This window comes from Mytilus edulis, chromosome 4 (assembly GCF_963676685.1).
Source record: "Mytilus edulis chromosome 4, xbMytEdul2.2, whole genome shotgun sequence".
NCBI lineage: Eukaryota > Metazoa > Mollusca > Bivalvia > Mytilida > Mytilidae > Mytilus > Mytilus edulis.
In genome coordinates, this window is record NC_092347.1 from 22,691,958 (window position 1) to 22,719,853 (window position 27,896).

Consider the following 27,896-nt stretch of genomic DNA (forward strand, 5'->3'; position numbering starts at 1 on the left):
CTTTTTATTTTATCATTTTTATCTACCCTACACAGAGTCACAGTTGTTGATTCGTGATGAGTATGCGCTTGGCGAGTAGTAAAGACACTTGTCGGTTGTCTATAGATGATACAGTTTTGTTATTCAGGTTGGTTGAGGTTATTGTCTCGTTGAGAAATATACTAGTTTACATTACATCTGCATTTATTCACAATTCACGCGCATGCTAAATAAAGGCAACAGTAGTATACCGCTGTTCCAACTCATAAATCCATGGACAAAAAACAAAATCGGGTAACAAACTAAAACTGAGTCAAACGCATAAATATAAGAGGAGAACAACGACACAACACTACAATGTAACACACACAGAAACGGACCAAGCATAGACAAAATCTCACGAGAATAACAAATATAAAACATACCAGTGTATCAATATTCAATACAAAACAATTAAGTTTCTGATTCTATGTCGATACATAGAAAATGTTAAGCCTGTTCGAAAATAAAACATTCTTTTCGTTTATATAATATCATGTCTACCGTTGGATTAACATATAAGAAAAAAACATGTATAGAACGTAATTATCTAGCTTTATTATGTTATCGAACAGTAGTACAAATTCCATACTATTTGAAAAATTCCAGAAAATATCAAGGTTACAATCATCATATTTTTTGTGAGGATATCAACATATACCATATTTACAGAAGAAAAATTATCAATAATATACTTATACTGAACAAAAACCGGAAAAAAAGTAAAAGAAAGGTAACCCAATCGACAATACTAATTATACTTATTTACTACAATCAGGTTTATACGTGTCATAGAAATATTATATTTTAGGTGTATGAGTGACATATTCCATTTATAGTAAAGGCGTAGGTTAATACATAATCACTTCAGATCACCCAAGATGATTCCATCGAAGCGTGTTTCCCGTCTCAGCACTGTCATCAGAGAACATATTTTGAAACACTGTCTCACCGTACAAATGACAAGTGACGAGATAGAAGTTTCATGCCACTTTTGTATCGGTTTATGTACATGTAACACTTTTTTACGCAAAAAATGACCACATGAATATTCCAATACACATGAGCAGTAGTGCATTTAAATTAACAAACAATTTCCAGTTAGGATCCTCTTTAATGTGTGTCAACAGTCTTATTTGTTCTAACTTTTCTTCTTCTGTCCGTGTTATTTCTTTTGGCTTCTCATATCCACATATCATATAAACAACTTTTCGCCACGTAGGTATTTCTTCTACAAATGTAAGAAACAATTATTATCATTTAACTGCAATCTATTTTTAAAAGACTCATGTTTCGTGCTATTGTAACTATAATTATCCTGCTACCGCAATGAATGAGTCTTATGAAGAAATCGGGCTTACAATATCATAACCTGGTATTTTGGTGAGTATCTTTCGAACTGTTCTACAGCGTCAAACTAGCCCCCATTCTGATATGACTGGAACCATAGGTTAAAACAGTTCTTGAACAATTGTGCATTTAAATTATCAGGTAGGTCCAAAGGATTTCGATAAAGAGTAAATATAGGCCAATGTCCATCTATAACTTCTTTTGATAAAGTTTAGTCAACTACCAATTAAACGCAAATTGGTATGTGAACTGATTACTATAAACTTAAATTTCTTTCAATCTTATTTGACATCATTATATATTTTTAGATTGTAAAATTCATATGATTATACGAAGATAATTTTTTGTTGTTATCATGATGTTGAGGTTAACATGAACCAAATAAAATATACCTGTTGTTCGTTTCTTTGATGCTTGACTCGCTTTAAGTCGTTCTGATTTTTCTTCCCATAATATCTCTTCCGGATAGGGTTCTCGTGTAAGTGTACTATGACGTGACCACCAAGTTAACCTGATTAGCTGGAATACCGAAAAATCATATGGAATAAAGTGAAAGACTTTTTCTTTATTTTCCCATAAAAATAATAATAGTTTATTATTCGTGTGTTCAGTCTTAATTTTTTTTATATTGTATTTCGTATACTGTTGTTTGTCTTTTGAACTTTTCCTTTTGTTTTTGCCATTTTGTTGTCAGTTTAATTTCGACTTATGAGTAAGATAATCCTTTTAGTGTCTTTCTCCTTTCTTGTGTTAACAGAGGCTAAGAAAAATTATGTTCGAAAGAATTTTTTTTTTCTCACATTTTTACATTTTTTAAAACTTTGTTTTATAGCGACATAGCATTGCAAACACATTCATTTAGATAGCAATAATATGACATTTATATTGTTGAACGACTTTATCAGTTAATTTAGACTCGGTATATCGTGTTTTGTATTACACATAAAATAACTGTGAAATGCAAAACACAATGCATTATCCAACTTAACAACTTAATTGCTTCACTTTTTCTACAACGTAGATACACGAATATTCAAAGCATTTACAAAAAATGGCAAAATTCAAGATAATTAATTGCTTTAATATTTATTGAAATAGACATCCCACAAAACTTACATGTTTTTCGTCTACGGGCTTTGTTACCAGGGAAACAACAATAGTTACAATCATACTGAAGAAAAACAGAAATATAGTGAAATGAAGAAAATGAACTTTTGATATGACAGATGGTCTGGTATCTTCCTCGCCACATTTTGGTGAACCATATCCAAAGTCTAATCCCATGCGTACCAATCCAACAATCAATCCACATATAGATCCCCAAAAGGCTCCCTACAATATAATACATAGCTATTACCAACGGAAGATACATATGCCCAGAGAGGGCCATGTTGGGCTCGTTTTTTTACCATGGCTTTCACAAAAAGTGTTGTCCTTGTACGAGATACACCTTCAGGTGGTTTCTAATCATGGCACAATTCATCACCCAACTCCAATGGAATTGAGAGGTAGGAAGCGGGAATGTAAATTACACACGGATAACTAATGTGAACTAATGGGCAGCAGTCCTTTTGCGCCAATTACTGTTTTTCATGGGTATCATTTGCGCCAAATTTTGTTTTTCAATTGTATCAATTGCGCCAATATTCGGAACTCATTTGCGCCAATTTACCTGTACACATATTTATTATAAATATTAATGATTTATATATATATATTTATTCTTATTTTTTACTTTAAAAGTATCATATGTTCGGAGATATTTCACCATGACGATGATCATCTGGAGAGAAATTACTTAAGACGCATTAGACAGTCAATGTACAGAGAGAATAGAACTTATTGCTTTGCTGAATATTTAATAAAGATATGCCAAAATAGAAGAAAATGAAGCTTAAAAGTTTTGCTGATTATGTTTTAGCTACATATGTGGATGACACAGTGATGTGTTCCCACCATGCGTATGGGCTTTATTATTAGGTATTATTATGAACTGTTCTATGCATTTCAACCTCCAACGTTTGTGTTTTTGGACAATAAAGTGAAGTTACAAGCTACTATATACATTAAATTGGGCAGTACCCATGCAGCAGCTAAGAAGATATATTTCAGAAAAGGAAACATTTGCCGTGTAACCTGCCGGTTCCAAGTCCAAATAAAGTAGTAGGGAAGTCATTTTACTTCTAATTGGCGCAATCGTATGTTTTATTTTTGGCGCAAACGATACCTTGCAATTTTAAAACATGTGACGCAAACGTAGCATTAGAGAAAAAAGTTGAGGCGCAAAAAGACGCATTTTTGGCGCAAACGGATCTCTCCCAACTAATGCATTGTCCAATACAAAAAGAAGAAGATGTGGTTTGATTGCCAAAGAGACAACTCTCTACCAGAGACCAAAATGACACAGAAATTAACAACTCATAATAGGTTGCACTGTATGGTCATTGTTCCCTTTTGCACACCATACCTTCGTGATGAAAAATCTTGTCATGTACTTACAAACTTTTAAGGATTTTCAACACCATAGCCCAGAAACGATTTTTGTGAATATGTACAAGGGTTACCGAGTTGAACTAAGATTTTCACATCAACACTCACTCTATAGTATTTTCGAATACGCATTCAACCTGTCATAGGTGGTGAATAACCATGCCAGTTGTCATGAACAATTGCTAACTCCAACGGGTTTCAAATATAGAAGGGACAAATATATAACCCGTAAACTGTAAAACCTTTATAGAAACAAGACAAAACAGGTATACATTGTATAACGTCATATGGAAAAAATTGTTAAACGAAATAAAGTATCTTGCAAACACATTCATAAATAATAACCTTTTCATTGGTTCTTTTCCACAGCATGGCCAATAAAAAGAGCGATAACACTGGTGGGGCGAGGTAACCTGTCACAGATTGAATGTAATTAAAGAGTTGTCCCCCTTGTGATGCTTGTAACACAGGGATCCATATTATGCTTATTACCACCAGAGCAATAATGAATATTCTGAAAATATAGAAATACATACCGTTAGTTTCTTTATATTTTGTTCAAGATTAATTTTAGATAGGCTTCATTAATTCACCTTATTATAATTGTTCTTTACAACATAGTTATATTTTAATTATAGCTCTTTCAGACCCTAAAAAATAAACCGAGTAAGGTAGAATGAAAACATTTAGTCCATTCCAGCAGTTACAAAGAATGGTTAATCAATTCAAGCATGTACCTGTTTTATAATAGTGCTCGAGGATTTACTTTTTATACAAACCATTTAAACTGTTTTAACAACTAAACATTTTAGTCCATAATCGATTAGAATTGGAATTTGGTTTTGGGAATTTTGTTTATAAAATATGAAATTAAAGAATTTTGTTCTGAAGTTTAGTTTAGTTACATTGTTTCCGTCACAAAAGAAAATGTCTGAGGCCTCGATAATTCAAGTGTAGCAACCTCTTAAAAAGTCTAGTGTAGCAGATCCCCAAATTTCGACGAAGTCTATTCACGTACGGTACACATGTATCGTGAAATCATGGATACGTATACATTACCTCCCGACAACTAGCAATTCCCCATCAGAAGCTCCTGCTCTAATACGCTTCCATATATCCATTGTAAATATGGTACTTGAACTGTTAAACACTGATGTTAGGGAACTCATTAAAGCAGCCATCATGGCCGCCAACATAAGTCCGCGTAGTCCTACAACATAATAAAAACAATAAGACAGACCACAGATATGGAGGTATCGCATACGAAGTATGTTGTTTTATGCATTACATTTCTATCGCTGAATATCAGGCATATCACCAGGTACAATGCAGCCTCCAGATAAAATGGAATCATTATAACTTGGAGCACACACTATATGTGGCGAAAGTCATTGTTTTATTTCTTCTTTTTATAATCAATTTATTTTAAAGTCTTTTTAGAACTAGCTAAATTTCAAACAAATATTGTTTGCAGACACCCTCCATCGTTGATTTGAATGTATCTACTTGAACGATTAGGATCTTTTTATTGACAAATGAATATTAAAATAGATAATATAAGGCATTTATAAAAGATTACCTTCAGGCATCAACTCAACTACAAGTTTAGGATAAGCTATGTTAGTACAGCCTGCTTCATTGTCACAAACTATCTTACACACAGCTGGATCAACACATGCAATCTGATCTGAAAAGTAACAATACATCTAACATACAGCTGGATAAACGCATTTAATGTAATCTGAAAATTAACAATATATCTAACATACAGCTAGATCTACAAAGGCAAATTGGTCTAAAATGTTATAATTTACAATTACACTCAACTGAATTAACACAAGCAATAGGATATGAAATGTTTTACATCTATTTGAAATACAGCTGGATCTATAGATATAGAAAGATGTGGTATGAGCGCCAATGAGACAACTCTCCCTCCAAGTAACAATTTATAAAAGCACACCATTAAAGTTCAAGGTACGGCCTTCAACACGGAGCCTTGGCTCACATCGAACAGTGCATGCAATGTGATCAAAAGGGAAACAAACCATCCAACATACAGCATGATCCACACAAGAAATAAGTACTTAAATGTTATGAAAATATATAAAGTAAAGCCAATCTTAAATTAACTACAGTGGAGATCACTCCTTAAACCTCTCATTAGAACTGTCAGAATAATCTGTCATAGAACTGTTCGAAACTGTCCTAGACCAGTTCTTCCCTTGCAGTGTTCTGAGAAAAACTGTCAGGAGCAGTTCTAAGGTGGAACTATCTAAACCTGTTCTAAGTAGAACTACCCAAATCAGTTCTAGTCGACAAACTGTCAGCAGGTCTTACCAAATCAGTTCTTACCGCAGAACTGTCAGCAGAACTTATGAAATCCGTTCTAACCGTAGAACTGTCAGCAGAGTCTCTGAAACTGTTCTAGCCTTAAGGTGGTATGGGTGTCTTCCTCCATCTTGGATTGTTAAAAACAGAGAACCAAAGGTCCAGCTTTTCTATCAAGTTAGCAAAATTTGATGCAGAAATGCAGATATGTTATGTGAATTTTCATTTAAAAGAATCAATTTATAAGAATATAACTTATTAATATTGATATATTTGCAAATAATAAATATTTTTGGTTGTTTGAAAGAAAGAAAAAAATGGGCATTTTAAAGGGAGGTAACTCTAAAACCGTGCATTTTCTGAAGGATTATACATGGAATTTTCCTATTTTGTATTTTAGCCGGGAAAAACGTACGGTGACCCTATCTTTTCTTTTGATATTCTCAAAGCATTGTATGAAAGCTATCTTTTCCTTAATATAAGTATTTAACAATTCTATCATTTTGTTTAGTTTCTAATCACAAAATTGTGTTTTTTCCTCTATAATCCATACAAAATGTTTCATTTTGTCACGCCCTGTAGCTTGAGAAAATGCACGGTGACCTATCATTTTTATTACATTTTTCAACATATATCAATAGATACTACATTTTGGTAAAGTATGAACAAATTCTATCATTTTTATTTTAGACTCCCATACCACCTTAAGACTGACCAAACCAGTCAGGATTGTAGAACGGTTCTAAATGACGTCTCTGCAGTTAGGGCATCTCATTGGTCACAAGTCAGTGGTATTATTATCGTTTGTCAGCAGAACTTACGAAATCTGTTCTAACCGTAGAACTGTCAGCAGAGTGTCTGAAACAGTTCTAGCCGTAAGACTGACCAAACCAGTCAGGATTGTAGAACGGTTCTAAATGACGTCTCTGCAGTTAGAGCATCTCATTGGTCACAAGTCAGTGGTACTATTATCGTTGATAAAGCCACATGCAAACTATTAATATATATATTATATTCTTTTGACTTATTTATATATATATATGTAAGACAAAGAGGTCTTAAAACTGTTTTATTAATAGAACTGACTAAATAAATTTTAGTCGTAGAACTGACCAGTTCAGTTATAATCGTGGAACTGTTCTAGTCGTAGAACTGTCCTAACCGTAGAATTGTTCTAGACGTAGAGCTGTCTAAAACTGTTCTAGGGTAGAACTGTCAGGATCGGTTCTAGTTAGAACTGTCTAAATCAGTTCAAGGTATGACTGACCAAATCAGGTTAGAACTATTCTAGCTAAAACTGTTTAAAAGGTATCAGGATGACAGTTCTACATACTGACCTTGAACAGTTCTCCTGACAGCTACTGACAGATTTGATGACAGGTTAGAAGTGATCGCTACTGTATTTTGATGAGGTTTTGTATACAGCTAAATTGCAATATAGTATATGCTGTTTTGTTGTCAAGTCAATAATCTAGACAACTACGAGTTTAAATTGATATATTTTCAATGCCCAACCACAAAACAGTCGTAATGCAGCATCTGAGTCCACATTTTCGTTTCTTTGTTGCGATGAACATGATGAAGATTTCAGTTTCCCTTGTGAAACGCCTTGTCGTTATGAAATTAAAAAAGTACAATACATCAATAAAAAAAATTGCATCAGTTAAAATGTTAGTAAAAAAGACAAATTCTAAATACATACCTGTGTACAAAATTCTACTTATCATTCCGGGAAACACTGTGGTAAACAATGGCAAAATTTTCAAATATGCTGCTAATATTGAACCTCCTTTTACATGGTGCATGTTTTTAGCCGCAAGGGACCTTTGTACCAGAACCTAAATGTATATAATCAAATTACAATGCTAATAATTAAAGAAAGTACTACAGAAAAACAAATATTACATCGATAAATATGGAAACGAAACCGACTAAGAGGTTACCTACATTTAGGTGTTGCAAATTTTGTCTTGCTAAAGATCTAAATGTTTAGCACTTAGGATAATTATTGTGAAAATAACAGATTTTGTCCATGTTTACATATAAACATATAATGTCATGTGTTACCTGGTCTGAACAGAAGTACCAACAGCTAAGTATAGAAATGCCAAAAACATTTCCTGGCCAAGGAATGTCTCCTGTTACAGCATCTCGTAGTAAATGAAAAGCTTCGTCAGTAGGATGACCACAGGTAGAATTGTCAATTAGAGGGGTTGGTAATGCTTCAGGATACAGTACGTAGATCTTCTCCAGCCCACCAACTTTGATAAAGGCTACGAAAGAAGTGAAGTGATCTATGAAACGTGTTTATACACAATGAATACTACAAAGGTTGGTTTTAAAATTAAATCTTAAGGAAATGTTTTAACATTCCAGCAGTACCTAAAAATGGAGTATAAATTTACAAGTTGATACAATATTTCTGTGTTTGCGTTCAAGTAATATTTTGCTTGAAGGAGAGTTGCTGTTTACAATGCATCAATGATTTGAAGTCATTCCTTCAAAAGTTTAACTGACCCCATCATAAGTTGGTCGTTACCGTTATGTGATAAATGTGTCACAGATGACAACGGTCGTGCTTCAATCGATGCAGCCTTATTCTCCTTCTCGAGTGCGACACCACTGGGTGAAATATGAAAATTATCACGGAATGCGTACCTTGTGAGCAAAATCGAGGCGGAATATACAAAAGTGATATTAAATCTCCTTAGTCGATGAAACAAACAGCAGCATACAAAATCAAACAACATATATAAACTTAGAAATGAGCTATATAAACCCCACCAAAACTTACTAGCATTAAAACACCTCAATAGGGGACTTTTTGTACTTTTTTAAAAACGTCACGCTACAAAAACAGAATAGTGATTTTACAAATGTACATACCTAGCACCATAAGAACAATAGCTCCGGCAACCATGATGACAGTCTGAAGAGTATCCGTATAAATAACAGCTTTAAGTCCACCTAAAAATGATAATAAAAGTCATAGTACATGCTAATTCGTTGATACACAAGTTCAATCAAAAATATTGTAAAATCAATTCGGAAATAGAACATGTCAGGAACGGGATAAATGATATGTTGGTACCTTTGATAACTATATATACACCATATAACGATGAACAAGGTAATAATAACCTGAATTTATCAATAACGTTTAGACAACTTTCAATCAGCAATGAATGACTTATTTGCTGATGATTTAAAGAAAAGTAACTAAATCTAAGAATTAATAATACACCTGAATTTACTTACTTTTACTTACCAGAAATTGTATAAATAGCGGAGATCGCCAACAGTACTATAACACCGGTATAAAGATCCCACCCTACTGCTTGTTGTATAAATATTGAACCTGCATACATATCTACCTGTAATGTGACCATATATAATGCTGACAAGTCAGTTATACTGCATTGAATTTGTTCGGTCTCAAAGATACAATGTGATACTCAAATTTTCATAATTCAAAATGATACACAAAATTTTTAATAACAAAAGTCCTTATTTTGTTATGTTTTCGATACTGTTTCAGCAGATATATTTATTGTATGTAGAAGAATTTGGCAGTGCCTCTATTTCTTTTTAAAACACTTTCCAAATCTACATGTTAAATTTTTTAGTAGACCATACCAAGACTCGGTGGTTAATCCACTTGTAACAATGTCTTTATGGTCTGAAATAATTACTTACAGATATTTTTGTGAAGACGTATATAATAAGAGACAACACAGACATGTACACTTGAAGTCTTTGTCCTCCAAAACGTTTCTTCAAATATTCTGGTAAGGTAAACACCTGTTAATAAAATAAATACTAAATGTTTTGATAAATTTTGTCCGTCCTTGCTTCTATATAAAAGTAAGCTAATTATCTTATAGGAGTAGTAGCTGATTGACCTTAAACCTTGTTAGAACGACAATTTTTGTCTTACATGTACTTCATCTTTTTTTATCGACACGAGGTGTATGTAACATTTTGATAAGTTTTGACAATTTGAGGAATTACGGTTTCCCTTTATGTTGGATTTATCAAGGGCGTGCATCATTTGTCAGAAATAAGTGCACCATACCCATAGGGATATGAATAATAACACAAAGTTGACTGCTGTATCATTATTTTCGAGAGTTTTATCTTAATAATTATGTCTGTTTGTTTTGTTCACACATCGTTGTCAATATAATATAATTTAATGTAACTGTCATACAAACTAGAAGGTTACCTAGCTATAAAACCAGGTTTAATCCACCATTTTCTATATAAGAAAATACCTGTTCCAAGTCAGGAATACGACACCTATTTTCCGTTTGTTTGATGTGTTTGGGTTTTTGATTTTGCCATTTGGTTACAGACTTTCCATTTTTGATTTTCCTCGCGGGAGTTCGTTTTTTGTTGTTTTTATTTTACTTGTACATGTAGTATAATCAACTTGATGAATTTGGTAGTTTGTATGTCCTATTTATGAGGCATGATTGCATAATATCAAATCAAAGCTAGAATCTATATTATTATAAATTAAACACGTCGAATATGATATATATGATTTCCCTTTTAAAGCACCCTCATTTTCCAACTACAGTCCGTACTTTCTGCTCTTAATCTAAGTTATTCTCATATATGCAGAACCTACTGTTAATTTGTTCTCAGAATATGCACGAAGTAATTACCACTGGACGTTTATCAAGCAACTATCAATCAATCAAGATGATTACTATCAATACTTACCCCACTGGCTATATAAACCGGAACAAATAACCACCCTAATAACAGTAAGCAGAATAAACCCTGCAAAATAAATCATTTTTTGATTCAACCTTTACTATATTATTGTTATAAAATTTGCTTTAAACATATAAAAGATATCATTACTCATAGAATACGTTATTGAAATACTCAACATATGTGATATTTACGCAAATTTTATAAAACACTGAAAGAACCCGCGCACATGTTAGTGTGTGTGTCTGTCTCAATTGAGGAGTCTAATTTGCGTTTTGCTATTCGTATTCTTTGGGATATTGAACGTTTATGCATTTCGTATCTTTACCCAGACGTAGTTTTTAAAGTATTGGCATTTGTTTAAGTCTTTGTTCAACTGTTAATGACCATATAAGTTCCTCTAATTGACTAACCTTAAATAACATACTTACATTGAGTTCATAACTTGCCACTGCAATACCATTGGCCGCACCGGTTCCTGCTAAACCAACAAAACTACCGCTGCCTATGTTACTGGCAAATAAAGAGGCTCCAATCTGGTAATAGAGTAAACACTATATTTCGTAAAGCGTAATGGTAGTTTTAACTGATTATAAACTTTCATAGTAAGCCCACACAGGTACATTTGCCTAGTTTCAGAGTTTGCATGATAACATCTGATTGTAAATTCATTGAAATGCAGTTCTTATCTAAAAGTAATATTGCAGTATTCACCTCCGAAAGTTCTGTAAATAAAAAGACATTTTGAATTCTCCCTATCGCTTCAGATGTTTACCTTCAAAAACAGTTCATGCTTAAGCTCACCCAATAAAAGTTATGCTGAAAGCATATTAAATGTACATTTTAAAATAACAGGTCATTATCAAATAGGATCAAGTAACGAATTTCTTTGTTATACATGTAGTTACTTTGCGTCTGCTTTTCAATGATAAAATAAATCCTGTTCATTGTTAGAACACACCTATAGTTGTTATTACTCAATTGGTCACAGCTCAAATCACCACAAATGACAACTTTTTCATTTATTTCCTGAGCTAATGACACATTTGAGAATGGAAATGGGGAATATGTCAATGAGAAAACAACCCGACTAAAGAGCAGCCGAAGGCCACCAATGGGTCTTCAACGCAGTGAGAGAATCTCGAACCCGGAGGTTGGTCTCAGCTGGCCCCTAAATAAAAATGTGTAATAGTTCGGTGAAAATGGACGCCATACTAAACACCAAAACATATAAATGTACTATGATTTAGAAAAAAAACCATACAAGACTAACAAACACCAAAGGCTCCCGACTTGGGACAGGCGCAAATATGCGGCGGGGTTAAACATGTTTAGATCTCAACCCTCCCTATATATACAGTATATATATCAGCCAATGTAAAATAAAGAAACACACATTAATACGCAGAGTTAACCTAAATTATAAAGAAGACCGAGTGAGATGTCAGAATAGGAAACAAAAGAAACTAAGCAAAATGACAATGATACATAAGTTAACATGGGAGTGTTAGCAGTTAAAGTCATCCTCCAGATCTCAACTAAACTTATTGAAAGATTATGTTTTCATCATATGCAAATCATGTTATAGCATATGTTATTTAGATAATGCATATACTAAATCATTGTCCATTCTGGTCTACATCGGGAACACTTAAGAAACGTTTTACGTCCACAACAAATTTCGGCCTTTAATGTTTCGTCTGTGTTATTTTCAAGTTCATTGCTTTTTGTACACATTGTATCAGTTTTTGAATATACCAAGAGGCTCCCTCCGAAGTTAGATCGGTCCTTCCATAAAGGCAAGGAAAGTGTTGCCAATTCAATATTTTTAGTTTATATAGAGTCATCTAAATACGATTCAGTAACTGCTCCGATATCGAAATCTTCTGAAAAGGTTTCTGAAAATTATATTATGATTTGTATAGTACGAATGTTAATGTTGTCGATCGAAAGACATTTTTATTGATATTACCATTGTGGTATAGGATTGCAAATGCACGTGACTCCTTTTTTGGACTGAACATGGATTTAAAAAGTCCGACTTATATGCAATCAGCAAAACATAGATAACAATCGATACAAAAGCAATTTTATAATTGGGGTATCAGCTTTGAAGCAGTTCTAAGATAACCGTCAGTATAGATGTATATTTCTACATAACCGTCGTAGTGATCTTCCAAGTAAAAAATGCAAGTATGTTTACTTTAAGAAGTCTAAGTATAAAATGTACCAATTGCTGGTCGCCATACAGTTAGTTCATATCCAAATTATGTTATTCATTTATACACGTCGTAGATAAATTGACAGCAGCAATGTGTTTTTTCTTAGCATTTTGCAATAAAACCGAAAAAAACATGTTTTGTTACGTGGACTGTTTTGGATAAATTCAAAACAAAAAGCATAAGGTAGGTATACACAAGTCGGTTGTGGATACAAGGGGGATAGGAGTCCGGGGTGTTGTCTCCCCTTTTTGATGATCAATACTTTTGATGGTGACATACGGTTGGAACCCCCCTTTATCCTAGATCGCAACCTCTTTTCAAGAATGCTGGATCCACCCATGAAAGATCAAGACTTTAAGCAACTGCTTTTAAGTCAATTAGACATGGACATTTCTTGATAGAGAGGAAAAAGAAAAAAACAAGCGTACAATGTTCTTTGTTTTGTATTTATATAAGCCGTTAGTTTTCTCGTTTGAAATATACATGTAAATTACATTTGTCATCTCAAGACCTTTTATACATTGTAGCTGACTATGATGTATGGACTTTGTTTATTGCTAAAGGCCGTACGGTGACCTACAGTTGTTAATTTCTGCGCATTCGGTCCCTTGTGGAGAGTTCTCTCATTTGGAATCTTACCACATCTTCTTTTAATTATAGTGTACAACATAAGTAATTACAATTGAGAATAATACATCGATCAATATTGGCTCGATCACAATTGTGCGTAGAAACGGAAACTGGTTGTGCAAAGTACATACATTGAAAAGAGTGCATTTTCTTATTTAATGATGGCATCGTTAATCTTTTAGGTTATATGTACCTGGAATTTAACATATTTAGTATACGTAATCATTGATAAGTAAAAAGACACCAAAACATTCGTCAATATACTGATGAGTGACTTAGTAATTACAAGATAATTCTGTGATATAGATACAATGGATAAGCGTTGATTCTTGAAAAAGAAACCATGAGCCCGCAGGGCGAATGGTTTGTTTTTCATGAATTAACGCTTATCCATTGTATCTATCACTTAAACTATTGTGATAATGTCTTTGAAAATTAACGCCTATTCTTAATTAGAAGGTATTGTGAGTTTAATTAACCACGATATTATAACCAAATATATCTGTTTTTGTGTGTTAAGCTTGAACAGATTTCAGTTGTTGGAGTTTTCCTACACATATATATATAGATGTATACTTGGATGATTTTAACAGTACCAATACACTTTACTATTACGTTATCGTGATTATATTATTTTCAATTGGTATTTGCTAAAACTGGTGAGAATATATTTTTGTTTTTCATAAATGGAGGGATTAAACATTTGAACTGTCAATTTGAAAACAAAATATTACTTACTGTGACCCAGATCATATCCCTTCCTGCGAGAAAATATCCACTTATACTGCCTCTCTGTGTTCGCCATGTCGCCTAACAAAAGTTAAAACAAGCACGTGAAAAGACAATATGACATATATAGTGATTCAAATATTTATACATATTTCATTGACACAAAAATATAGTTTAAACAGAATTAATCTGTCGGCAGTGATTTCCAAATTAAAAACAATATATTTGTAGATTTTCATTGAAATCTCAACGAATGATTTCCGCTTGAGTCGGTACAGCGAAAGTGAGAAAAGTCATCGAGTTGAGATGACCAACGACGATCTGTTTGTCGTTATTTTACCTGTTAATTTCATAGACAATGGGCACGTGTACCCTTAGTTCTGAAGATAATTTGCACATCTCTCTACTATGCTGAGAAAGGAAATTATCAGTCCGTAAGATCAAGGAAATTTCTTAAAATAGCGATATATAATAATATTGTAAATACAATAACGATGTACCTAGTATCTATTTATGAATGTTAGCTTACCCATATTCCAGTAGCAAGACACAGTAACAGATAGATTACAATAACTACTAAATCCACAGTTGTAACTCCAGCGGAACTGAAGGCTTTTATTGTACTATTATCGGCCATTATACCAAAATATATGATCCAGCAGCTTAAATGTTATCTAAATATATCTCCCTGTCATTTTACGTCCAAACAAAACCGGGAGCACTATTAAAAGTATGTAGAGATCATAAATATATTTTATCTAAAATACGACAAATCCAGGTAATAAGATAACACTCAAAACGCTTTAGTAAAATTTGATCTGCAAACATTGAGGTCGTAAATATTTTCTATGCAGTCCAGATAAACTTTACCTAATTCTTCATGTTATACTTAAGGAGTTAGTTAATTGAATGTTTAACATTGATAATTTAACTGATTAATATACAGCAGGCTTGTGAAGTTAGTTTTGTTTGATCACCTAACGTTATAATAATATGTACAGAGTAAAAATAGCATAAGTTGTAGGCTGATCTCTGGTCTGAATTCAGACAATTATTCATAAGATGTGACTACCAATTATTATTAAAGCACTTAATATTCCGGTTTATAACGACAAGAAATCAAATGCGTTTGAAGTGAATTTAGATACGATCCATGTCAACATATTGGTCCTTTGAATAAACTTATTCTTAAAGAAACTTATCAATTTAACACAGCAGTGATATATTTGAATATTGTTTTATCTGTATAAAAATTTATTGTGTTTTAATAAATTCAACACAACTAAATATGTATTGCTATATAGTTATGAATACGTACGGCCTTGCAACCCTTTCACTGTGTAATGTGTCTCAAAAGCCGAAAATTAATAGCATCTATCATATTTGCTTTTCATTTATTAGTATTATCATACTTATATCAAGCCGTATGTTACAGGTATATGTTTTGAATTGTTTCACAATTTATCATGTACACGATGGGTAAGGTTGTTCTGCAAGAAAACGTTCTGTGCTGGTGATTCGGTCCTGACTGGTGCTGGTGATCATTGAAAATATGTAAACAAAGACGATGATGATGATTTTTGACGTTTTCTCTCATCAAAAATGGATGGAAACAGTTGAGATTTTTCAATTTTGTTTATTATGGATTCATATGCAAACCATTAAAAATGTGACCCTCTTAACTGTTTCAGCAAGCGTAACACAAAAGTGCTATTTTCAGAAAATCTAGAACTAAAAAAAATAAAACGAAAATGCTCCTAGAGTCCGCTTTCTATACCGCAATTCAAACGACAAAATTATTTTGTGAAAAAACAATGCAATTTATTAAAATTTTGCATTATCTCAATTTATTCATGTCCTGATACTGTGCTGGTGGGTCCTGTCATTTTTCTGGTGGGTCCTGTCATTTTTCTGGTGGGTCCTGATACGGTGCTGGTGATTTCGGATAAGAAGTTGGTCATATTTGAAACAAAAGTTACAAAATCAGTAAAATTGGGCGGATAATTGTTGTCAATAGGATCTGTGACTCCTATTTTTGCTTTTGTGCATCCATTTGGCTGTTTAATATGTGTTTTCAAATGATTGTAACTTATATTACATAAAATGGCAACATCTTCCGTCCAATATCAGAGAACATTATATATCTAATAAGATATTAAATGGCCTTAAATTAATGCTTCGACAATGATCAAAGCCCATACCGCATAGTAATAAACATGTTTGTTTCCGCTCCACATACCCCCCCCCCCCCCCACCCTCCACCCAACCAACCCCTCCTCCATTCCTCCTTCATTGTTACAGTGGTGTAAAACGTGTCGATAAAAAAATGTTTCAAAACTTAAGTTCACATTTTAATGTTTGATAAAGCCGAACTTTAAACGTGTGCAATGAATCTTGTGCTCACAACAGTTTTTTTTTTTAAAGTCATAAGAAACCTCAAATCAAAAAAAATTAATGCATATGATTTTCATAACTCAATGGATAGTTTTCATTATAAAACTTATGTACATATACTTTTTTCTGAAGAAAATTCTTTAATTTATTCATATTTAGAAGAAGTTTACTTTATTTGAATAGCTTCCTTCCAGCAAGCTATTCCCCCGACATAATTTCCGTATGCAAGGTGACCTCAGTGTGACCCATCTCGTAAAAATCCGGTGACCACAATACGCATGGATGTCCTTAAAATAAACTATTATCTGAATTTACATGTTAAACACGTGCTCAATTTCCATGCTTTTTTGTTTATTTTTCGTCAATTGTTGACAAACAGGTGACAATCGTTAAACTTCGGCTTCAAAACACGAACTTTAATTACCTGCCATATTTTCACAACAACACTGACCGATTGAGAAAAAAAAATGACAATTATACGAAATTTACACGAAAAAAATGATAAATTCGAGCACAGAAGACGAAGTTTAGGATGTTTGTATGCATTAGTTCAAGAATTGGAAGAACATTATTTTTCACCGGTCACTCGTTTCTTATGACTTTAAATTTAGAAGGTACAAAGAAATATTGTATAGTTCAACAATTTAATGATCACGAAGGGATGGAAATGGTACGGAAGTTAACATAGGATAAAAAGATATTGATAGTATTTTTTTGGCGAAAGACTTTGACGCTTCTTTGCATTACAGCTCTCCTATAAAAGCATGCAAAACAAAACTTTGATCGACTTGCTTGCTATGTTTGCTTGGATGTTTTCAAACAATAGGTAGGCAGAGTTTCAATACATACTGGGATTTGATTGGACAATAAAAATTGACATGAATTGAAGTAAATCTTTATTGTCCAAACAAATTCTAGTATATAGTAAACAGACTACTTACCTATTGTTTACAAACACCCAAACAATCATAGCAAGCAAGTTGATCAATGGTTTGCTTTGCATGCTTTCATAGAAGAGCTGTAAATTCTAAAAAAAAAGTTTTTCTTGTTGTCGTAAATGGTTAAATCCTCAACAAAATCTCAATATCTTTGTTGGAACGAATAAAGGTTTTAAATCAAATTTTCGTGGACTTTGATCCACTTTTTAGCTTCCACCCTGCCGAGACATGTTAGCTGTTCGTATGCTGTTGCACCTGACGCACGTAAACTTTCACATTTCAATCTTCTTTTCTGAAATATTTTACCCAATTCATACGTGACAGGATTATTATCCTAGCAATCGGTGTAACCAATGTATTGAACATATTAAGTTAAAAATTCCACAAACTATATTCATTTTGTGTCTATTTGTTAGAAAAAAATCGAAAAGAAGAGAGTTTTTTCTAATCTCATGATTATCTGTCGCTTTCTAGATCTATGCTTAGTACTTGTTTCAGATGACATGGACTTCTTACCCTGGTGACTCTGCTGTCTTTCATAACTTTATTCATATACATATATTAATATATAAACAAAAGGCTGCAACTGGTATTTTTGCATTTAAAATGATTCGTTGTAACAATAATATCTGTGCTAAATGGAAACTGTAAGGAAATCTTCAATTGCTTATAAATGTTGCTGGACCAAGTTTCGTTATCTGATCTGAATTTTCTGAAATGTGCAAGGTAGATAGACATTGACCTTTTGATTTTTTTTACTCGGTAAGTTTTGCCCTAATTGCTTGAATTTTTACAATATTACAGCCGATTTCAAGGAGGGTAATATACCTTACCTAACAATGACTTCACGGTTCAGCTATCAACCAAGCTAACCAAAGATATTATCTTTGCCTACATACTCAATGGAATCGGATTTAACTAAAAACTCGAATACATTTTAACAGACAGTGGTCATGTTTGTTGATGAATATTGTTTTTCCTAGATTCACTCTTAAAAAATCATTTGGTAACATTTGGTCAAGTAATTTCAGAAAAGATCTTTTTGTAATTGCGGACGCCAGGTCAATACATGTACCTCACACGGCCCCTCGACACAGGTGAGCTTAATATATGATCTTATAGCGATTCGGGTTGATAACCAGTTGAAATTAAGCCAGTTTTGTGTGTGTGTAGATTTGGATTGTAATAAACTGTTATGGCCTTTTAAAGTTGAATATAGGTATTTAATCTAAGATTATTTTTTTTAAACTTATATACTTGTTTTATACTCAATTGGTAGTATGAAGCTACGAGATATTTGAATTTTTGAAATTGAAGCACAATTAGCAAAACAAACGGTAGTTGCAAATACTTTTAAATAGATTTTAAGGATAATGTACCCTTGTGTTGATCCTAGTATGCTAAATACAACAAAAATCTCTGTACAAAAGTCTGTGAATTTTCTACAAAAATAGTGGTTTTATTTTCACCAAATTCTCTTTTTCTACTAAATCCAATTGAACTATAAATGATAATGCTTTGCAAGAAGTTTCGAACCGCTTGATATATGTACAAAATGGTCCATCTCTATTATTCAGTTATTTGTTTTTTTAGGGGGGTTCTAAAAATGGTCAATAACAGACAGTCGAGTACGCATTTTACTTTCAAGGGGTGTTTGCGTTGATTGTTAAAGTCCTGAAAACGCATAGAAAAAAAAATGTTTGACATATCTGGCTTTAGATTCAGTTTTTTTTAATATAAATTAAGGCTACATTTTAATATAATATTACCAGGAATTCACAATATCAAAAAATGAAGAAAAATAATAAGGTTATTAATAAGTGAAATATCTTAGTAACGAGTCATTACTACATAGGTTTGTTTTGGGTGTTGTTAAACGGCGGAAACGGAAAACGGAACGGAAAACGGAAACAGAAAGAATTAACATCTATTCGTTTTGGTTATTTTATCTACATAGGCATGTTTTATATAGTTTTACACATGTTTACAAGGGGGAAAAACCAGAGGATTGAATTCAAAATAAAATATGTTAAAGCATAAAGTATTGAAATAATGACCAGGAGATGATGAGACTATGTTTTTGAAATATTTGATAAGGTCATGTGTACCGTCCGTTAATGCGATTCAGGATAGTCTGTTCGACTTCTCTTCTTTTTTTTTTTTTAAATCGGCCTCGATTCTATAAATAGGTTTTGAAGTAATAATTTTTTTGGGAAATCCTTTGCATCATTTTTCTTCTTTGTTTTTTTTTTTGTCATTGCCTTGAAACAAAATTAGTGATGTGGTGTATCTTGTGGTGATTTTCGTTGTATCTTTTCTTTTCTCCTATGTCAGGACAACTGAAAACTCATTCTGCTCTTTGTTTTTTTTATGACGGAAATGATACTTTATTTCACACTACGCATCTGATTTTTGGATGTTTCTACTGGCCATACACCCGATTTTCATAGATATCACTGATATCATTTACTAAATAACACCTGACCCGGAACATTTCCTTCCGATTCCCCAGAATTTATGTTTGGTGTTGTTCAATTTACCACGACTCTTTGCTTGCGGAAGCATAGGAATAAGTAAATCCAACATTGTGTTTTACCTGGTATCCTGTAACTGTTTAATTTTGATTTAATAGTTTATATGGGCTTTTTCAAAATATTAAATAAATATATCTGTAAGGTGTCCTTAACGATTTTTTGGCGCAATCCTTGATGACAGCACATAGTTGCAACTGTGAAATTTTCGTAACTATATAAAAGGAAGATGTGGTATGATTGCCAATGAGACAACTCTCCACAAGAGACCTAAATGACACAGAAATTAACAACTATGGATCACTGTACGGCCTTCAACAATGGGCAAAGCCCATGCCGCATAGTCAGCTATAAAAGGCCCCGAAATGACAATGTAAAACAATTCAAACGAGAAAACAAACGGCTCTATTTATGTACAAAACAATGAACGAAAAACAAATATTTAACACATAAACAAACGACAACCACTGAATTACAGGCTCCTGACTTGGGACAGGCACATACATACCGAATGTGGTTGGGGTTATACATGTTAGCAGGATCCCCCTATAACCTAAGACAGTGGTATAACATTACAACATAAGAACGAACTATAAAAATCAGTGGAAAAGGCTAAACTCATCAGATGGACACAAATACAAGTGGACGTGGCTGGGTACTTATACATCCCAACAACAAAAAGACACTAGGTACAGATCTGAGAGTAGTCGCAGTTAACTGACAGCTAGTTCAAAGCCACAAACAACTAACAAAAAATCATGCATCTAAGATGTAAAGCATTGCTGATATTATAACAATCTAGACGGTAACACATTATGTTGGAGCATACTATATGCTGCAGCATCTTGCAGAGAATGCATGTTTGAGATACTTAATAAGCGGAAATGCACAAATGTCTCCTGTTGTCCATTCATCAGGTATCAAGCTGGTATTGATGATGGTTGAACAAATGGTGAATAATAATATGATAGCTGCAAATTCATTTTATATTTTTTTACATTCTATGGCCTATTTCTTCTGGCCCTCATACTTTTGATGTATTGAATCCATATTATAATACTTAAGCTATTATGTCTTTCCATTTTGGATTAACGGTTTATTTAGTGGTACATATTTAGTTGATGTCTTCTTAGTTGATACGCTTATAGTGAAATGGTCATTTTCTGCTGGTACTAAAACCTGCTTTAGTCTTTGGTGGTAGACTTTGAAAGAGTTCTTTTTTATCTGACCTGGCCCTGCTAAGTGAGCTTTTCTCGTCAATTGGCGTTCGTCGTCCGATTTTGTCTTTGTTAACTTTACAAAATTTCTGAGTCTCTGAAACTACTGGGCCAAATGTTATTGAACATATGTCTTTTAGGGAGTCGCCTCACGGATAGTTTTGGTTAAACATTGCAACAATTATCATTAGTGTATCTAGTTTATAAACTGTGTTGGATAACCCTGCCTGTCAGCCAAGTTAGCCGACATGGCTAAAATTAAAACATAGGGATAAAATGCAAGTGCTGTTTATTAAGAAACGCTATGAATAACGAAAACCTGATGTGAAAAACATGTATAATCTGACATCGGACTCGGACTTCTTTTAAAGTTAGGTTTACTGTGTGTATTGCTTCATATACATGTGTTTCTTTATTCTACATTGGCTAGAGGTATAAGGGAGGGTTTGGATCTCACAAAACATGTTCAACCCCGTCGCATTTTTTCGCCTGTCCCAAGTCAGGAACCTCTGGTCTTTGTTAGTCTTGTATATTTTTTTAAAATTCAATCTCATTTATGTTTTGGAGTTTAGTGTGACTTCCATTTTCACTGAACTAGTAATCAATTTTAGATCGGGGCCAGCTGATACCACCTCCGGTGGCGGGATTTTCTCGCTGCGTTGAAGACCCATTGGTGGCCTTCGGATGTTGTATGCTCTTTCGTCGGGTTGTTGCCTCTTTGACATATTCCCCGTTTTCATTCTCAATTTTATTGTCTATTCACGTCAAAACGGTCAGATGACTTCTTATATGAGTTATCGACCTTATAAGACGAATTTTCTCACTTGCATTTTCGCCTGTCATATTGAAATATATGTTATATATTTAGAAACTTTTGATATAAAAAAAATACCAGAAAGACGAGATCAATTGATTTTCATAGTTCTTTATCCCCCCTTAAATACCGTCTATATAAAAATTTCTTTCCGTTTCCGTTCCGTTTTCCGTTTCCGCCGTTTAGCAACACCCGTTTGTTTGACACACAAAACTTAAAAAGCTTAGTGATATTACCAATATTAAAATAAAAGTGTATTTCTTAGTTGGGTATTTGTTTCCGTTTACTAATTTTTTACTCATTTTCAAATAGAATTAAGGCACATTAATTTTGATTTTCATTCGTAAAAGTATTCAAATATAGAAAAGTAGGACACATTTTTCACTCCCCCTTAATTCTTTATCAAAAGTATTTATTTTGGAATTATAAAATGATAAAGCTTATTTCTGTTAGTGTTATCTAGGTTATCTCGTCTTCATTCTCTCACAAATTCTAGTCTGGCCTTCCATAAAATAGTGATTTTTTTTTAGTGTTCTATCGAACTTTCGAAAAAAATACCTGACAACCGTTCAGACAAAAAAATCTTACAGATACAGCAAGTGATGCTTAATAGCTATAAGATACATTTTTCTTTTAAAATACAACTTTTAAATCTTGGGGGAAACTATTCCAAGATTAAAACTTTCACTGTGACCTCGCTACTCCTTATCCCCCACCCCAAAAAAAATCCAAAAAAAAAAAAAATTCGCAATACTATTTGACATTCTTCGAATCAGCACTAAATTGTTCACAAAGAAATCTGTTTTAAGCGAAACCTTTTACCTTTTGATTTTATGCGTTATTGTTGAAGGACGTACGATGACGTATGGTTTTTAACACCGGTCCCTTTGGTTTCTTATGGAAATTTGTCCATTGGCAAACAACATACCACATCATCTTTTTTATATAAGTATCATATAATTTACAACGTATTTTGGTGATCATGCAAAAGGATCGTAATCCCGAAAATCGTAAACATATTTTCTTATCTTAAAAGGGGAAAGAGGGATTCCATTAACAGGTCAATAAATAAGATTACAGTTAATTTAAAATTTTTTTTTATAATAACAGTAAACAGATTCACAACAATGTCAATTTCCAGAAAGCAGATCACAGTTAATTAGTCAATAACAGTAAAGCAACAATGATCTTGAATATATGTCACTTTTAACCTAAATATAAAGGCACAGAACCAGGACATAGGAGCACAGAACGAGGACCGTTTTTCAAATCACCAGCACATTGTCAGGACAATTTCGTTTGGCGAACTTGCACGACTTTTGCAATAAAAAATCGTTGTAATATTCTTTACATGGTACTAATGACGTATCAGAGAAAAATTAAGCAACAAAACGGTTGTTTTATTGCCGTTTTGATACAATGTAAACAAACGCACCAGCACCTGTCAGGACCGAATCACCAGCACAGAACGTTCCCTCGCAGGACAACCTTACCCACCGTGATGTAGGGGTCTTGTATAGCTGACTATCAGTACTTGCTTTGCTCATTGGTGGAGATAATTCTGTGACCTATGTTTGTTAACATCCACATCATTATTGTGCTCTGGTGGTCATTTGTTTGGAAATCATATAACATCTCCTTTATTTCATATTTATTCGGTTCAAATTTAATTTCATGTGCAAATATAAATCTTAGTTTTTTTTTAAAGCTTTTCAACTGCAAATCCGCGATGAGAACCGTAAAGTATGTCAATTAAAAGGACCTTGACGACTGTTTAACCTGCATGTACAAAATGTAGCATGCAAACCATTTTTGCATAGACACATCTTAAAAGACGATCTTTGTTAACTTTTAAATGTCACTGTATTATAAATAAACCCATGAATAGAGACGAAGTGTCCTCTACAAAGTGATCCAGTGAGACATTTTATTTCTCATTCCCATTAACCGCAATGTGATTACAATTTTTGACAATTTTTGACAAGCAGCAAAGTATTTTCATGATAAACACCCAAAATGCAGAACATTTGTTCCGGGCTCTTCTAATATAACATGTATAGATATACATGTATATTGAAAAACTACTTGTTTTGTTTTCCTAAACGGATAATATTTTTTTAGTTACATAGTGTGCTAGTGAACTAATGCAATATAAAGGGGGTCAGTAAATTCCATATGGAGTGAGAGTGAATTCATTGAAATAAGTTAAGCCTACTAACCCCATATAGAATATACACGGTCTCCACGCGGTTGATTTTAACCAATAATATTCCTTGGAATGTATAGGAAGTAAGATAATTGACAGAAAGAAAGGAGAATATGCTAACTCAGTTAACAAGTACTTTCTGTACACTTGGGAATACAAACATAGTACACTAGCATTACTGGTATTCTAACATTTTTAGCATCTCACAATTTGTTTTTTTATTCTGTTCTGTAGTAAAATTTATAAATACTTTGAAGCGATAGTTTTTGATTTATCTAAATGCATTTGATTATTAGTTTTTCACATGTTAATAGGAAAATATCCAGTGTCGCGAATCATAAAATACAGTCAATTTCTTTATCGTCCAGAGTCTTACTCTAATACCAATACATAACATATAACGCGGCATTAAAAGAAGCTCGATGTTGCTGAAAACATTTTCAAAGTTCTCAACATACTAACGTTGTGGCTCTATTTTTATTCTTCAATATCGTTATTGTTCATCATTGACAAGAAAGAGTTGATACGGCAACGGTATCAATAGTAATGGAAGACTCGATGTTGAGAAATGTTTACAAACTATTCATGCACATAAATCAAAAGGATTCATCGTTCTTTAAACCTAAAATCATACATAAAAAGATTTGAAGGACTCTTTCTCAACAATTTGAGCTTCATAATTAAATAATAGTACTGTTAAAGACTGAGTTGGTGGATATTTGGACATATTTATTGAGAAAATTGAGATTTGTTACGGGTGAAATCAAGGCAAATACGATTATTTTTTTGAAACAAAGGAGAATTGTCCAATTCATCATTCATTTTGGTCTGATTATTACAACTATACAGCCTTCCACCAGATACCAAAATGACATAGACGTCAACAACTATAGGTCACCATACGGTCTTTAACAAATGAAAAAAATCCAACCATATACGTGAATCTATATATTCTTAGATATATAGACATTTTGGACAAAAGTTCACTTTGCGTAAACATTCATTTTATATTTCCATTTCTTTTTTAGAGCAGTCCTATTCTTTTGTAGCGCGTTAACTTTTCGGTGAATGAACAAAATTCCTATTAAATGTAAATGTCAGTACGTTAACATTTGAAAAACAATCAAAATACGAAATCAATTTGATGATGTCGAACTACCACGTACTTTTCATAAAAATGCACCATTCCTTTGTATACATTATTCTTTGCCATATAAATTACATGGACAATGGTATACTTATATTTGGATCTGCGTCCAAGCGAAAAGTGGTACCGCACTACAAGTCTACTGTTTTCAACCCACGAAGGTTTACGCATATTTTGCTCAGTTTTCAAGAGCAGCTGAATTGACATTGCGTCATCACTACAAAGGCTTCAATTTTATGATTAGAAAAATTAGGTGGCGTTAAGAGGAGATAATTTTGACGAAGAATAATCCTGACTGTACAAAATGTACGGACATAGATTTCATTTGGAAATATTCGTGATGTAAATAGTTCTATAATGTAGATTAAAATGTGATTGAAAATAAAGACTGTCTATAAAGGATTCAGGGTTTTTCATTATCTTAATACTGCAAGGCTGTGGTGAAGTGTTTCCAGAACAGAATATTAGCATTACATTGAAAAGCTTCAATTTGATTAGTATTGTAAGCTTTGAAGGCAAATAGAGCCTTCCTTCTTACTCGCAGTTTCTTTACCAAAAAACAAAACCCGATCATCTGTTAAAAAAACCTGGTCGTTTTAAAAGTGCAATGACATTATGCGTCATTGAAGAAAAAAAATAAACATGTTTAACATGAAGTTAAATGTTATATTTTATTGATAAAGATTTTAATCTTACATTACTCTGCATGCTTATCGATTAGGAAACCCAACTGTTACGTTCGTGTGTGATGTGTCAAGTCGATAAGGGGACTATTATAGCTGCATGGAACACCATTTAAAGTAAGTCGGTATATGTATTGGATACTCCTTCAGAACTTTTGGAACTTTAAACGCTAAATATGAAACGGAAACAGTCTGTAAAATGTCTATTTATAACAGTGCTATTTCTTCATAAACATTTACTGTTTATATGATTAAACAAATTTATCTTTAAGTAGTGTAAAATATGTAACCGAATACTATATAACTGATAATTCTGTTTCCACCTAAACTTTTAGCAGTAGTTCCATGTAATTCAAAGCGAACAATTAATGGACTCGATTCGTTCTATGCCCATTACAATGAGCAATTTCATTTATAGCTATTTACGTGTTTTTTTAGTACTATCATCAAATTGCAAACAACAACATAATTATGTAAAAATACGATGTATAGACGAATGTGACCACAATCTAGACAAGATAAAGAAAAAAAACTCTTACTGCAATTTAAGTAACAGTATTGAATAGAAAGTATATCAAGAGCCCATTACGTACGTTCTCTAGGATATAAATTCCAAGCTAAACGAATTAAACCTTTTATAGTTTTAGTGTTGTATTTTTCTGACGTCCTTCTATTTGTTTAACTGCAAATTAATCAGTATCATTATATAGCCATATCAAAATATGGATTGAGTATCATTATAAAGATCGTCCTGAACATGCATGAAATATTTGCCACTGGACGTTTGGCAACCAACAATCAATCAATTATTATATAGAAATATCAAAATATGGAACGAATATCAAAAGATAGTAATATTTATAAAAATATTGAACGAGAGGAATCAATGCTAAGGTTTCTGAAATAAAAACACGAAAAAAAGTGTTTTTCTCTGGATGTCAGGTTTAAACATTGGTTGATGTTCAACATCGTTGTGCTTGATCGAATCTTTTCACTTGTATAAAATACACTGTAAAATTAATATAATATACCAATTACACCTATCACTTGTAACGTACCGGGACTTCCAATTTTCTTCTTCATAAATATATAAATTACTTATGGTTTTACTTCTATTCTGCTGATTTATTATTATTTTCATGATATCAATTTTTGTAAAATTGTAGGGTTAAGGTAAACCCCTAACTTGTATGTTCAACGAAATACACGTAATACAAAACATAGTAGAGCTTTCTTACAAATTGACGAAAGGTACGAACGAACGTAAAGGGAGCATGTATTTCATTTCCACAATAACAGTTAAAGAGTCTTTGTTTTATCCAGTAAAACAGCATTCTTTTCTATATCAAGTTTATTTTTCAAAAATTATAATATCGCAAATAATAAACGATTTTAATATAATCAAACAGAATAAAATAGTGTCAAATACACTTACGTCCGATACGTTACTTCTGTAAACCACGAGTACACACAT

The 27,896-nt window shown here is 32.9% G+C and overlaps 1 protein-coding gene across 2 annotated transcripts; it reads right to left on the reverse strand.

The window, feature by feature from the left end:
- Positions 1-554: 554 nt before the first annotated feature.
- LOC139519234 (sodium/glucose cotransporter 4-like) lies at positions 555-27,896 on the reverse strand. 2 transcript variants are annotated; one of them, XM_071311176.1, is made up of 15 exons: positions 27,858-27,896; positions 14,502-14,573; positions 11,343-11,447; positions 10,918-10,977; positions 9,886-9,990; positions 9,458-9,563; positions 9,076-9,156; positions 8,257-8,462; positions 7,892-8,027; positions 5,438-5,545; positions 4,918-5,068; positions 4,204-4,372; positions 2,485-2,700; positions 1,761-1,887; positions 555-1,249 (listed from the first exon to the last, which is right to left on the reverse strand). In XM_071311176.1, the coding sequence occupies exons 1-15, from the start codon at positions 27,894-27,896 to the stop codon at positions 1,044-1,046; spliced, it is 1,887 nt and encodes a 628-aa protein (XP_071167277.1). In that variant the 3' UTR covers positions 555-1,043. The 2 variants fall into 2 exon arrangements, with proteins under 2 accessions (XP_071167277.1, XP_071167276.1); XM_071311175.1 differs by lacking the exon at positions 27,858-27,896 and adding an exon at positions 15,022-15,375.